Source organism: Dermatophagoides pteronyssinus, unplaced genomic scaffold (assembly GCF_027571235.1).
Source record: "Dermatophagoides pteronyssinus isolate colony J.1.1.1.1 unplaced genomic scaffold, Derpt_VIB-CSIC_2022.12 sq0037, whole genome shotgun sequence".
Classification (NCBI taxonomy): Eukaryota; Metazoa; Arthropoda; class Arachnida; order Sarcoptiformes; family Pyroglyphidae; genus Dermatophagoides; species Dermatophagoides pteronyssinus.
This window is the reverse complement of record NW_027461561.1, coordinates 1-12,492: the sequence shown is the minus strand read 5'-3', so window position 1 is coordinate 12,492 and position 12,492 is coordinate 1. Positions and strand designations below refer to the sequence as shown.

The 12,492-nt window shown below is 37.7% G+C and overlaps 4 protein-coding genes across 6 annotated transcripts; 2 read left to right on the top strand and 2 right to left on the bottom strand.

The window, feature by feature from the left end:
• Positions 1-83: 83 nt before the first annotated feature.
• On the top strand, positions 84-1,186 carry LOC113794819 (sarcoplasmic calcium-binding proteins I, III, and IV-like). 2 transcript variants are annotated; one of them, XM_075823821.1, is made up of 5 exons: positions 84-304; positions 368-525; positions 585-717; positions 776-965; positions 1,027-1,186. In XM_075823821.1, exons 1-5 carry the CDS (start codon positions 244-246, stop codon positions 1,103-1,105), a joined length of 621 nt encoding a protein of 206 aa, XP_075679936.1. In that variant the 5' UTR covers positions 84-243; the 3' UTR covers positions 1,106-1,186. The 2 variants fall into 2 exon arrangements, with proteins under 2 accessions (XP_075679936.1, XP_027200760.1); XM_027344959.2 differs by having other exon boundaries at positions 86-304; positions 356-525.
• Positions 823-3,517, bottom strand: LOC113794813 (ATP-binding cassette sub-family G member 1-like). Its single transcript, XM_027344954.2, has 3 exons — positions 2,811-3,517; positions 1,900-2,737; positions 823-1,844 (listed from the first exon to the last, which is right to left on the bottom strand). Exons 1-3 carry the CDS (start codon positions 3,515-3,517, stop codon positions 1,215-1,217), a joined length of 2,175 nt encoding a protein of 724 aa, XP_027200755.2. The 3' UTR covers positions 823-1,214.
• Positions 3,518-4,624: 1,107 nt separating this feature from the next.
• Positions 4,625-6,227, top strand: LOC113794814 (uncharacterized). The gene is made up of 3 exons (XM_027344955.2): positions 4,625-4,770; positions 4,828-5,647; positions 5,708-6,227. The coding sequence occupies exons 1-3, from the start codon at positions 4,684-4,686 to the stop codon at positions 6,157-6,159; spliced, it is 1,359 nt and encodes a 452-aa protein (XP_027200756.2). The 5' UTR covers positions 4,625-4,683; the 3' UTR covers positions 6,160-6,227.
• On the bottom strand, positions 6,215-7,789 carry LOC113794816 (uncharacterized). 2 transcript variants are annotated; one of them, XM_075823820.1, is made up of 2 exons: positions 7,586-7,789; positions 6,215-7,271 (listed from the first exon to the last, which is right to left on the bottom strand). In XM_075823820.1, exon 2 carries the CDS (start codon positions 7,269-7,271, stop codon positions 6,438-6,440), a length of 834 nt encoding a protein of 277 aa, XP_075679935.1. In that variant the 5' UTR covers positions 7,586-7,789; the 3' UTR covers positions 6,215-6,437. The 2 variants fall into 2 exon arrangements, with proteins under 2 accessions (XP_075679935.1, XP_027200758.1); XM_027344957.2 differs by having other exon boundaries at positions 7,340-7,785.
• Positions 7,790-12,492: the final 4,703 nt, after the last annotated feature.

The following is a 12,492-nucleotide window of genomic DNA, read 5'->3' as shown; positions in this document are numbered from 1 at the left end:
CATCAGAATGTTGCCAATAGAATTGGACGAATTTCAACCACAAACGAACAACGAATGACAGAAAAAACGTCCGCCACTCGACATTCACCGCACATTCCATTCATTGTGATTGTTTCGAGTTTCAAGATTGAAATTGTGTTTGATTTGAGTTGGATGTGAGTTGGATGTGGCGAATGTGACAAGCAAGTAAACAAAACAAACAAACCGAATTCTCAAGTGTTTCGTTCAGCCAACAAGCAGACAATGTCCGACGATGAGAAATTTCTTCGTCATAAACATTTGTTTACATTTCTCAATTTCTGGGGTAAGTGGGTTCTGGTTTGGGATCTCATTTTTCAAATTCTTAATATGAAAGATGAAAATCAAGATGGAATACTTTCCTGGGAAGATTTCCGTCTGTTAGCCGAAAAATTTGCCAAAATCCAACGTCGAGGACGACAGCCGGAAAAGGAGGTTGTGGAAAGATGGAAATCCATATTCGAAAAATGGTGGAATGAACTGACATCGTATGCCGATTCGAACAAGGTTAGTTGATTGATTGATTGATTCTATGGTTATTTTCCATTCAACCGCACCTCATCCAGGACAAATATGTGGAATTTCATGAATGGCTGGATTTTTTCAAACAACTAGGCCGCAATACTAAATCGTTTGCGGAGCTGCCGGAATTTCTGAAAATATATTTGCAACTTTTTTTTCTTTGTTGTGATGCAAACAGTAAGTGTGCGTAGACTGTATTTGGATGATCAATAATTCTTGCAATGCCCACATACAGAAGATGGTCTGTTTTGCGTGAAAGATTACAAAAAATACATCGCCAATTTGAAGATGGATACATCAAAAGCACAGGAACATTTCGACTACATGCTTACCGATGATGATCGAACTAACAATGAAAATGCTCTCAATTCAGATCGATTCAAGGCGACTGTTTACGACTTTTGGGTTTCAATGGATCCAAACAGGTAGGCTTTCTTCATTTCCAGTCACTATGATTGTTGACTCGTTTACTTTACTTTCCCACAGCAAAGGCAAATTCATTTGTGGTCCATTCGATTCGATCCCGGTGGAAGAATTGGAAAAACGAGTCAAGAAAAAACCATGAACCTTACCTTATCATAAATTTTATTCAAAACAAACAAAAACATTATTAAAATCAAATAAGATAGGATGCTCTATAAAGAAATGGAACAAGTCTACTAAATTGATCTGGTTCAATCGCTTTTGTTGATTTTGATCGAGACCACAAAATAGGTCAGCAAACGTAATACGGCAATAAACAGAAGGAGTATAGCGAAATGACTGTAGAAATAATTTTCATCGACATCGAATTGGTCCAACAATGATGATGCATACTTTTTGCCTAAACTGGGATCAAATGTGCCACCTAAACTTCGTGTGAAGCCATCCAGAAATTTTTCACCGCCCTCACCCAGAATCATCGACGCCATTCCCATCCATTCAGGTTTTTCAGCAGTTTCATTCAAGGCGGCTAGTTGTTGTGGGGTTAATTGACAACGATCCAATCCATAAATGGTCATTATCATCAATTCGAATGCATATCGCAAATAGGAAGTATAGCCGAAAATTTTCAAATAACTCGGGATAGTTGATATGCGAACGAAAAAACCACCAAACAACATTATCGGTACGGTGGTGATTGGCCCAAGGAATACGGCTGCACTAGCATCCGACATGAACAGACCACCAATCAGCAATCCCTGACTCTGAGCGGTGAATGCCATCAGAATATTGATCAAGATGAATAGACCAAAACGTTTGACACTCATTATCTGACCAGTCATCAAATAGCCAATCACTGCGAATGATGTTGGGAAACATATCTACAATGATTAATTGGATGATTATTGCAATGTGAAAGTTTGCTTTGACACTTACCTGGAACGGTATCTCGGCAACGGAGAGCGCCGTATAATAGGCAGCCAAACTATACCAGCCGTTAGTTTTTTCCTTTTTCAAAACATTCAAATTAGCAGGAAATGTCATAATGATGGGCATCATTGCACCGAACAATGTGAACATGAGAGTGAAGAATATGAATGACAAGTTTTCAGTAGTGGTAACCAAATCAGATTGATACTTTGTTCGATGTTGGGTAAATTGTTCCAAATCATTCAGTGGGGATACTGTGGGTGGACATAGTGCTGGTTCACCAACTTCAGCGCCGTATAGTACTCCGATAAAGATAGCGGTAGTAACATGCGATAAAAGTCGTAACCAATTCAACATGGGATCGCGGATAATTTGTTTGGAAGTCCGTTGCAACAGAATCCAAATATGCAGAAAAGTCGGGTAATTGATTTGGGATGAATATTGTGATAGACTGCGATCTGCCACAATTAAATCCGGCATTTGAAGATCAATACGCTCTTTTACTTCGATCAATCGTTGTACTTGTTCCTGGCCATGTTCACCCGATGCAACTTCAGCGATAAAATCGGCCGGATTATGAAATTGTGGACAAACAAGATCAACATTGGATAAATACTCGAGCATATGCTGGGGTGATCCCTCATAAATGCAGTAGCCATTGTAGGAAATGATGTAGATATGGTCGAATAGATTGAAAACTCGAGCCGATGGTTGATGAATCGTACACACCACACCGGTGGGACAATAAGCATCTCTAGTCAAACGTTGCATGACCGATACCGTCTGGAAACAAGCAGAACTATCTAGGCCACTGGTAGGTTCGTCCAAAATCAATATGTTTGGTCTGTTGTTTGGATATGGGTAGAAATGGAGAAAATGGGTGAAAATTGCAATGGTAGCAATGGAATTGAATTTACTTGGATATCATTTCCACACCGATCGAAATGCGTTTTTTCTGACCGCCCGAACAATTAGCGGCCCGTGTATCGGCACAAACATCCAGGCCTAGTCGTTGAATAATATTGACAGCCAATTGATGGTGATAGTTGTCCGATTTATGAGGCAAAATCAATGTGTTTTTCGATCCACTGTTGCCATTGTCGATTTGACCATCACTAACTGTGGTTACCACCGTTGTCAATTGTTGTTCTTCGTCGATTGGCATTTGACGGTCATGATTCTTCAAGCGACTAGAAAATCTTTTCCTGAATCCGACGATACATTCCAACATTGTTGATTTTCCAGATCCGGATGGTCCCATGACGGCGGTCAGATGGCCAGTTTGAAACCGACCTGTTATACCTTTCAATATGGTTCGTTTTTGACTGGTCATCGGCGAACAACGACCAGCGTGGAAACATTGCGACAGATTCAATTGCTTACGTTCAACCGTATAGATGAGGTTATGCCACATTACCGTTATGGTTTTGCGATTGGAATTTGGATTTGATGAGTGGGAAAACAAATTGGTGGTATGTTTTGAATGGGCTGACTGTTGTGGTTGGCTACTTGCGATCTGGATGTTTATCTGCCGATTTCCACTGGTCACCACCGGTGCATTGCTTGCCATCGACATGGCATCCACATCATTATCATGTTGTTCGGGTTCCATCATTGAATTCATCAATTTGGTTTTCCGTTAGGCCGACAAACGGAGAATGACTGAAGCTATTATGATATTTCCATTTTAAATTTTTTAAATTTTTCAAGGTTAGCCTCCAATCGATAAAATGCCATGGATACCTTTTGTTTTGATCGTGTTGAGGTTGTGTGTGCCATTCGAATGAGAGTGACAATCGATGGTTGTCAGGTTGGTTTAACATTAATGCTTTTATCGTTTTGCAATCATTTCAAAATTGGAATATAATCATGATGACATTGCCATCGGACTCCAGATGGCAGCCGTTACCTCGAAAGGCCATCAATATCGACTTTTTTGGCTAATAGATGGCAGATGGAAAGGTAAATTGATTTTTGCTTCATCAACAAATCGAATTAAGAAATAATCAAATCAACAACAACTTTCTCGTTTTATTTAAGTGGTGATCAACAGTTAGTGATTGTATTATTCTTTGGTTGTGATTTTTCCGGTATCAGGAATTTGTTTTTTCGATTCGAAACAAAGTAATTTGCAACAAGAAACTAACAAATAACGATGATGTGGCGGCCATGGTTTATTTGGATGATGATGATGATCGCTATATCTGTGTTATCGGTTGATATTGTTGAAAGTAATATTTGGGGCTACCCCAGAGTGGTGCAAGTAATCGAACCAAAAGAAGATGCGGAAGCGAAAGCCAAATCTGCTGAAAAAGTTATTGTGGGCGTAGCGGCTGCTGGTAGTATTTTTGGTTCGATTGCAGCCTGCTTTATTATGGAACCAGGTGATATAAAACGAACTGTGGTGGCTAGTGGTGCAGGCTGTGGAGCATGTTTGGGTGTTTGGTGGACTAAACTAGTTTTATAGTTAGTTTTGTATTTCTCTGATTGATTAAAAAAAACTTTTATCTAAACCAAATTCAATCTGTTGCAAGTCTGAGTTATCAAATTATTTCAAATGCAATGCCATCCGCACGCAACCGATTTTGATAATTGCCATATGCGAATCAAATCAAAAAGTTGATTCTATTGTTGTATGATGAATGGATAATTGAATTGTTTGAAATGGAATTATAACTCAAAATCAAATCAAATAATAATGAACAACAAAACAAAGCGAAAACATTGAAAAGGTGCAATTCTGCTGAAGAAAACAATTTGTTTTATTTTGCATAATCGTGTGGTTGGAAAATGCTATCATCACTTGGCTATTTAATTATTCTGGCGATTGTGATTGAATCGTCAACTGTAGTGGCAACCAATTCAACAACAAAAGATGTAAGCATGCAATTTAGTTTTGCTTGAATGTATTTTATCTTTTTTGTTTGTCCAAAGGAAATCTGCGAAAGATTGCGCCAAAATGATGGTGCCCATCTGAATATATTGGCGGTGGGAAAAACGAAAAAGCGATTATTATTGATAACAAGTGATTTCTATGTCTATGATACACCGCTTGAATCATTGGATTTGGCCATAAATAAATTATATCTCAAAACACAACCAATGAAAATGTCGGAAAAATATTCTCATCTTTATCAAGATCCACAATTTGAACGTATTAAAGATGTGATATCCATTGCATGGATTATGAATGATCCGGATAGTGATTGGATTTGTTTAACACCACGCGATACAACTGGTTTAAGGGGTGTTAATTATGATATTGACAGATCAGAAGTGAGAGAGGGATGGCAATTATTTAGTAGTGATGATAATCCAATAGTATTGCTATCAACAAATCGACCATGTCAATATTATTCATTACGGTTTCATGATGGTCTTTTAATGAATCGTTGGCATTGTATTGATGGTGATCGTGTTCGTACAACTAGTGGAATAATACAGAAATATAGAACTGATTCGATTTTATGTTCAGATTCGAGAGATAGTGGCAATATTACTGCCCAAAGATTAGTTAAAGATGAACAAGGAAATGTCATAATCAGATGTCATCGAGGCAATCCAGTCAATTGGCCAATAGTAAAGGGATTTGTTACCGATGATAAATTTTATCTATTTGGTCGTTCAAATATCTATATATTTAGTGAAGATGTTTATCATAATCAAGGTAAAGAATATCCGGTGGAAAAACGTAGTTATGATTCCTTTTTTAATTGTGCCGGTATTATTCCACCAAGTGCTCTTTCCAAATCATGTAAGTCATGTGATAAATTAGTTTGTTGTTGAGATGAATGAATTTTGTTTCCTATTCAAGATTTTTATCTGATAATGGGGGCAATCATACTGTTATTGTTGATATTGATGATAATATTATGGTGTATATTGGTCACTCGTCGTCGTCATCGTCGTCCAGCAATGGTGTCATTGATACATGGAAAAACCACACGTTCAGGACTGAGTGACGTATTGAATATGGCAAAAGTGTCAACAAATATGGCAAAAGTATCAACAAATATGGCCACTACAAGAAGTAAAAGTATGACACAACAAACCATCCAATCTATTTCGAGGGTAAGCAGTCATCCAAATCGACCATCAACCTTATCGGGTGGATTATCGGGTGGATCAGCGCACGTAACGGCTCGCACTGGCCTTGATCTTAAAGCCAATAGCGAAAAGATCGGAACTAGCCCCAGTAAACCTAATCAATTGAAACGTTTAACAATCATACCAAGCAGTCGTCATGGTGGATCGAGCACAGCATGAACAATTCATTTGATTTGTAATTTTGCTTTTAGTAAATAATTAAAATAAAGAAGCATTCTAATAACTAATTATCATTTTATTATTTAAAGTTATCCATATTATGAAAAATGTCGTATTAAAAGTGACCAATACAAAGAGTTTGAAAGAAAAATCAATTATAAAAATCAAAAAAAAATATTCAAAAAATGATCATCAATTAGATCTTGTTGATCTTGTTCTCAATGACAACAAGTTGGATGCTTTTCTGGACAACCCAGTGCCAAATGCTTGAATCGTTGTCAATTACAACATTGACTAACATTGAGTGGAATGTCGACCGTATGAATTTGACCACCATTCATAAAGGTTTTGCCATTTTGATCATTCATAATAACATTACGAATCAACGGATCGACTTTAAGACCAACATTTATCAAATGATTTCGACGATTGGCACGTTGGAAAATCACTTTGATAGCTTTGTTGCTTGTTTCCTCATTGGTGCTGGTAATTTCATGATAGGTATTGGTTAAACATTTTCGAATTAGTGGATTATGTTGAAATATTAATAATGGAAGAGAATCTAAATTGATATCTTTATTTAAGCCCTTCAACATGATGAATGGATTTATCATATTGATGGCATGTTCATTTGACAATGACAATGGTGGTGGTGCAACACAATGATTTTTCAATTCCGCTATGATATTTTCGCTGTGTGATTTCAACAATTTGCCAATTATATCTTCCATTTTGGAAATTAAGGTTTCGTTGTTATTGAAAGACAAGCATTGATTAAGATTACCATCAATAAAAAATTGAATATTATCATCATTGATCAAACCATTTTCACAATAATATTTAATTTCATTTTGCAAACTTTTTACAGTATCCAAACATCGTTTTCCGATCTCAAAATATTCGTGGAGTTTCAATTTATGGTCAGGTTCGATATCTAGAGGCATTATCTTAGCCTCAGTTTCGGTGACGAATTGCAAGATCGAATCGACTGGCCAATTCATCGGTGATTCTTCCAAATTTATGGTTAGAGAGCTTTTCCTGGCTTTCTTTTTAGGAGGAAGCACAGGAGAATCAGGACTACTCTCATCAAATGGCATACCGGATGAAGACATCTGTGACGAATCCAAGATAATAATGGTAAAATCAACGAGGCAAATAGCAATCACTATGATTAAAATACCTTTGATGATGCAATTTGTAATGTTTGAAAATGAGTCACTAACAAGAGTTGAGAAAAAGCAAGTCAACACTCATCAACAGTCATGGAAGGAATGAAATAAAAATGCAAGAGAAATGGAAAATGCATTCCATTCGAAAACGGTAAAAGTACAAAACAAAAAGCATTCATCTGAATTGGGGACTAGTTTTTTTTCAGAGTGGTGTGATGCGCAACGATACGTGAATGTTGGATGAACAACAAGCTTACAAAGAATCTGTATTGATGAAAGTTATCATTGCAAGTGTCTTTAGAATGGATTCATCACAGAATAATGGGCTTTATTTTTCCTGACAAGATATTTGATAATTATAAATGTTACACTAAAAGTTTTCAACAAAATTCTTCGGATGATGAAACCTTGCAGGATTTCTGAACGTCGTTTATGAACAACGTCAAAAAGCTCAGCGTTGAAAAGAGCATGTTGAAAAGGAAAGTTGTCAATTGTCAACTTGACTTTGCGCTGTGAGCACGTTGTCAGAGTGATGATGAAATGAAACTTGTTTTATGTTAAACATCGAATTCAGAATTCATTTTTGTGTGATTATTCTGTTGCGAATTAATTGTCATACAAATAGATGAATGTTTATTAATTAGAATTTTTTTGTTAAGTTTTCCCAAAAACCTATTTGTGAGTTTTCCTTTAGATGTTAATCATTTCATCATCGATTCAGTTTCGTTTTGTTTTGAGTGAAATTTTCCAAAAAATGAAAAATCATTCCCAAAAAAATAAAGATGATGAAATTGTTTTGTTACAAATTCCACTGATCAATTGTGACCCGAATTAATGTTGATAATTGGAAATTCGAAATGAGTTTTCCAAAAAAATGTTTTTTTCCTAAATTTTCCTTTTTGTGTTCAGCACGCGCGTTTCATCATCGACTCATTTTTTTCGAACATAATTTTCGAAAAGTGCTTAAAATCATTCCCCAAAAAAATGCACACTGCGCATATTGTTTACATTTCATCACTCGTTTTTTGTTTGTGGCTATCAACAATCAACGTGGAATTATCCGAATATTTTTTGGCTTTGGATCGAACAAATGGTTCTTTGTCGTATTCCAAGTGATATTGTGTGCTGATTGTTTTGCTGACTATGAAATATCATAACGTAGTAAACAAAGTGGATAACATATAAGCCCGGCAGTGCTCGCGCCTCGATTTCTCCGATGAATTCGAATGCGTTTGGGGTAAGAATATTGCCTACATGACCACTGCCGGGTGTTTGCTATGGAATTGATATATATCACTATCAACAATGAACAAATCAGCAAAAGAATATCAAAGGAAACGACAAAAGAATGCCAATATGGAAAGCAATGGTGCACAAGCGGACAGAATAAAACAATTCTTCAACTGGAATCACGAACCTTCAACTGAGCAAAGCAGACGCAGATAAGTAATTGTTAATTTTTATTTCTCTTTTCGTGACTTTTCATAACTATGCATACGAAATCTCCGCATCTTATTAGGGGAGGGAAGGTTCGTGAGCTGCTTTCGCTCAGGGGGGTTAGGGGAGTTAGGTTAGGTTAGGGAGTTAGGTTAGGTTAGGGAGTTAGGTTAGGTTAGGGAGTTAGGTTAGGTTAGGGAGTTAGGTTAGGTTAGGGAGGTTAGGTTAGGTTAGGGAGGTTAGGTTAGGTTAGGGAGTTAGGTTAGGTTAGGGAGTTAGGTTAGGTTAGGGAGTTAGGTTAGGTTAGGGAGTTAGGTTAGGTTAGGGAGTTAGGTTAGGTTAGGGAGTTAGGTTAGGTTAGGGAGTTAGGTTAGGTTAGGGAGTTAGGTTAGGTTAGGTTAGGTTAGGTTAGGTTAGGTTAGGTTAGGTTAGGTTAGGTTAGGTTAGGTTAGGTTAGGTTAGGTTAGGTTAGGTTAGGTTAGGTTAGGTTAGGTTAGGTTAGGTTAGGTTAGGTTAGGTTAGGTTAGGTTAGGTTAGGTTAGGTTAGGTTAGGTTAGGTTAGGTTAGGTTAGGTTAGGTTAGGTTAGGTTAGGTTAGGTTAGGTTAGGTTAGGTTAGGTTAGGTTAGGTTAGGTTAGGTTAGGTTAGGTTAGGTTAGGTTAGGTTAGGTTAGGTTAGGTTAGGTTAGGTTAGGTTAGGTTAGGTTAGGTTAGGTTAGGTTAGGTTAGGTTAGGTTAGGTTAGGTTAGGTTAGGTTAGGTTAGGTTAGGTTAGGTTAGGTTAGGTTAGGTTAGGTTAGGTTAGGTTAGGTTAGGTTAGGTTAGGTTAGGTTAGGTTAGGTTAGGTTAGGTTAGGTTAGGTTAGGTTAGGTTAGGTTAGGTTAGGTTAGGTTAGGTTAGGTTAGGTTAGGTTAGGTTAGGTTAGGTTAGGTTAGGTTAGGTTAGGTTAGGTTAGGTTAGGTTAGGTTAGGTTAGGTTAGGTTAGGTTAGGTTAGGTTAGGTTAGGTTAGGTTAGGTTAGGTTAGGTTAGGTTAGGTTAGGTTAGGTTAGGTTAGGTTAGGTTAGGTTAGGTTAGGTTAGGTTAGGTTAGGTTAGGTTAGGTTAGGTTAGGTTAGGTTAGGTTAGGTTAGGTTAGGTTAGGTTAGGTTAGGTTAGGTTAGGTTAGGTTAGGTTAGGTTAGGTTAGGTTAGGTTAGGTTAGGTTAGGTTAGGTTAGGTTAGGTTAGGTTAGGTTAGGTTAGGTTAGGTTAGGTTAGGTTAGGTTAGGTTAGGTTAGGTTAGGTTAGGTTAGGTTAGGTTAGGTTAGGTTAGGTTAGGTTAGGTTAGGTTAGGTTAGGTTAGGTTAGGTTAGGTTAGGTTAGGTTAGGTTAGGTTAGGTTAGGTTAGGTTAGGTTAGGTTAGGTTAGGTTAGGTTAGGTTAGGTTAGGTTAGGTTAGGTTAGGTTAGGTTAGGTTAGGTTAGGTTAGGTTAGGTTAGGTTAGGTTAGGTTAGGTTAGGTTAGGTTAGGTTAGGTTAGGTTAGGTTAGGTTAGGTTAGGTTAGGTTAGGTTAGGTTAGGTTAGGTTAGGTTAGGTTAGGTTAGGTTAGGTTAGGTTAGGTTAGGTTAGGTTAGGTTAGGTTAGGTTAGGTTAGGTTAGGTTAGGTTAGGTTAGGTTAGGTTAGGTTAGGTTAGGTTAGGTTAGGTTAGGTTAGGTTAGGTTAGGTTAGGTTAGGTTAGGTTAGGTTAGGTTAGGTTAGGTTAGGTTAGGTTAGGTTAGGTTAGGTTAGGTTAGGTTAGGTTAGGTTAGGTTAGGTTAGGTTAGGTTAGGTTAGGTTAGGTTAGGTTAGGTTAGGTTAGGTTAGGTTAGGTTAGGTTAGGTTAGGTTAGGTTAGGTTAGGTTAGGTTAGGTTAGGTTAGGTTAGGTTAGGTTAGGTTAGGTTAGGTTAGGTTAGGTTAGGTTAGGTTAGGTTAGGTTAGGTTAGGTTAGGTTAGGTTAGGTTAGGTTAGGTTAGGTTAGGTTAGGTTAGGTTAGGTTAGGTTAGGTTAGGTTAGGTTAGGTTAGGTTAGGTTAGGTTAGGTTAGGTTAGGTTAGGTTAGGTTAGGTTAGGTTAGGTTAGGTTAGGTTAGGTTAGGTTAGGTTAGGTTAGGTTAGGTTAGGTTAGGTTAGGTTAGGTTAGGTTAGGTTAGGTTAGGTTAGGTTAGGTTAGGTTAGGTTAGGTTAGGTTAGGTTAGGTTAGGTTAGGTTAGGTTAGGTTAGGTTAGGTTAGGTTAGGTTAGGTTAGGTTAGGTTAGGTTAGGTTAGGTTAGGTTAGGTTAGGTTAGGTTAGGTTAGGTTAGGTTAGGTTAGGTTAGGTTAGGTTAGGTTAGGTTAGGTTAGGTTAGGTTAGGTTAGGTTAGGTTAGGTTAGGTTAGGTTAGGTTAGGTTAGGTTAGGTTAGGTTAGGTTAGGTTAGGTTAGGTTAGGTTAGGTTAGGTTAGGTTAGGTTAGGTTAGGTTAGGTTAGGTTAGGTTAGGTTAGGTTAGGTTAGGTTAGGTTAGGTTAGGTTAGGTTAGGTTAGGTTAGGTTAGGTTAGGTTAGGTTAGGTTAGGTTAGGTTAGGTTAGGTTAGGTTAGGTTAGGTTAGGTTAGGTTAGGTTAGGTTAGGTTAGGTTAGGTTAGGTTAGGTTAGGTTAGGTTAGGTTAGGTTAGGTTAGGTTAGGTTAGGTTAGGTTAGGTTAGGTTAGGTTAGGTTAGGTTAGGTTAGGTTAGGTTAGGTTAGGTTAGGTTAGGTTAGGTTAGGTTAGGTTAGGTTAGGTTAGGTTAGGTTAGGTTAGGTTAGGTTAGGTTAGGTTAGGTTAGGTTAGGTTAGGTTAGGTTAGGTTAGGTTAGGTTAGGTTAGGTTAGGTTAGGTTAGGTTAGGTTAGGTTAGGTTAGGTTAGGTTAGGTTAGGTTAGGTTAGGTTAGGTTAGGTTAGGTTAGGTTAGGTTAGGTTAGGTTAGGTTAGGTTAGGTTAGGTTAGGTTAGGTTAGGTTAGGTTAGGTTAGGTTAGGTTAGGTTAGGTTAGGTTAGGTTAGGTTAGGTTAGGTTAGGTTAGGTTAGGTTAGGTTAGGTTAGGTTAGGTTAGGTTAGGTTAGGTTAGGTTAGGTTAGGTTAGGTTAGGTTAGGTTAGGTTAGGTTAGGTTAGGTTAGGTTAGGTTAGGTTAGGTTAGGTTAGGTTAGGTTAGGTTAGGTTAGGTTAGGTTAGGTTAGGTTAGGTTAGGTTAGGTTAGGTTAGGTTAGGTTAGGTTAGGTTAGGTTAGGTTAGGTTAGGTTAGGTTAGGTTAGGTTAGGTTAGGTTAGGTTAGGTTAGGTTAGGTTAGGTTAGGTTAGGTTAGGTTAGGTTAGGTTAGGTTAGGTTAGGTTAGGTTAGGTTAGGTTAGGTTAGGTTAGGTTAGGTTAGGTTAGGTTAGGTTAGGTTAGGTTAGGTTAGGTTAGGTTAGGTTAGGTTAGGTTAGGTTAGGTTAGGTTAGGTTAGGTTAGGTTAGGTTAGGTTAGGTTAGGTTAGGTTAGGTTAGGTTAGGTTAGGTTAGGTTAGGTTAGGTTAGGTTAGGTTAGGTTAGGTTAGGTTAGGTTAGGTTAGGTTAGGTTAGGTTAGGTTAGGTTAGGTTAGGTTAGGTTAGGTTAGGTTAGGTTAGGTTAGGTTAGGTTAGGTTAGGTTAGGTTAGGTTAGGTTAGGTTAGGTTAGGTTAGGTTAGGTTAGGTTAGGTTAGGTTAGGTTAGGTTAGGTTAGGTTAG

Coding starts and splice junctions, on each gene's coding strand:
- LOC113794813 (XM_027344954.2), bottom strand. CDS start 3,517: ATGAATTCAATGATGGAACCCGAACAACATGATAATGATGTGGATGCC. Junction 2,738..2,810: donor GGTGTGGAAATGATATCCAA/GTAAATTCAATT, acceptor TCCAAACAACAG/ACCAAACATATTGATTTTGG. Junction 1,845..1,899: donor TTGCCGAGATACCGTTCCAG/GTAAGTGTCAAA, acceptor TAATCATTGTAG/ATATGTTTCCCAACATCATT.
- LOC113794814 (XM_027344955.2), top strand. CDS start 4,684: ATGCTATCATCACTTGGCTATTTAATTATTCTGGCGATTGTGATTGAA. Junction 4,771..4,827: donor CCAATTCAACAACAAAAGAT/GTAAGCATGCAA, acceptor GTTTGTCCAAAG/GAAATCTGCGAAAGATTGCG. Junction 5,648..5,707: donor AAGTGCTCTTTCCAAATCAT/GTAAGTCATGTG, acceptor TTCCTATTCAAG/ATTTTTATCTGATAATGGGG.
- LOC113794819 (XM_027344959.2), top strand. CDS start 244: ATGTCCGACGATGAGAAATTTCTTCGTCATAAACATTTGTTTACATTT. Junction 718..775: donor TCTTTGTTGTGATGCAAACA/GTAAGTGTGCGT, acceptor GCCCACATACAG/AAGATGGTCTGTTTTGCGTG. Junction 966..1,026: donor GTTTCAATGGATCCAAACAG/GTAGGCTTTCTT, acceptor ACTTTCCCACAG/CAAAGGCAAATTCATTTGTG.
- LOC113794816 (XM_075823820.1), bottom strand. CDS start 7,271: ATGTCTTCATCCGGTATGCCATTTGATGAGAGTAGTCCTGATTCTCCT.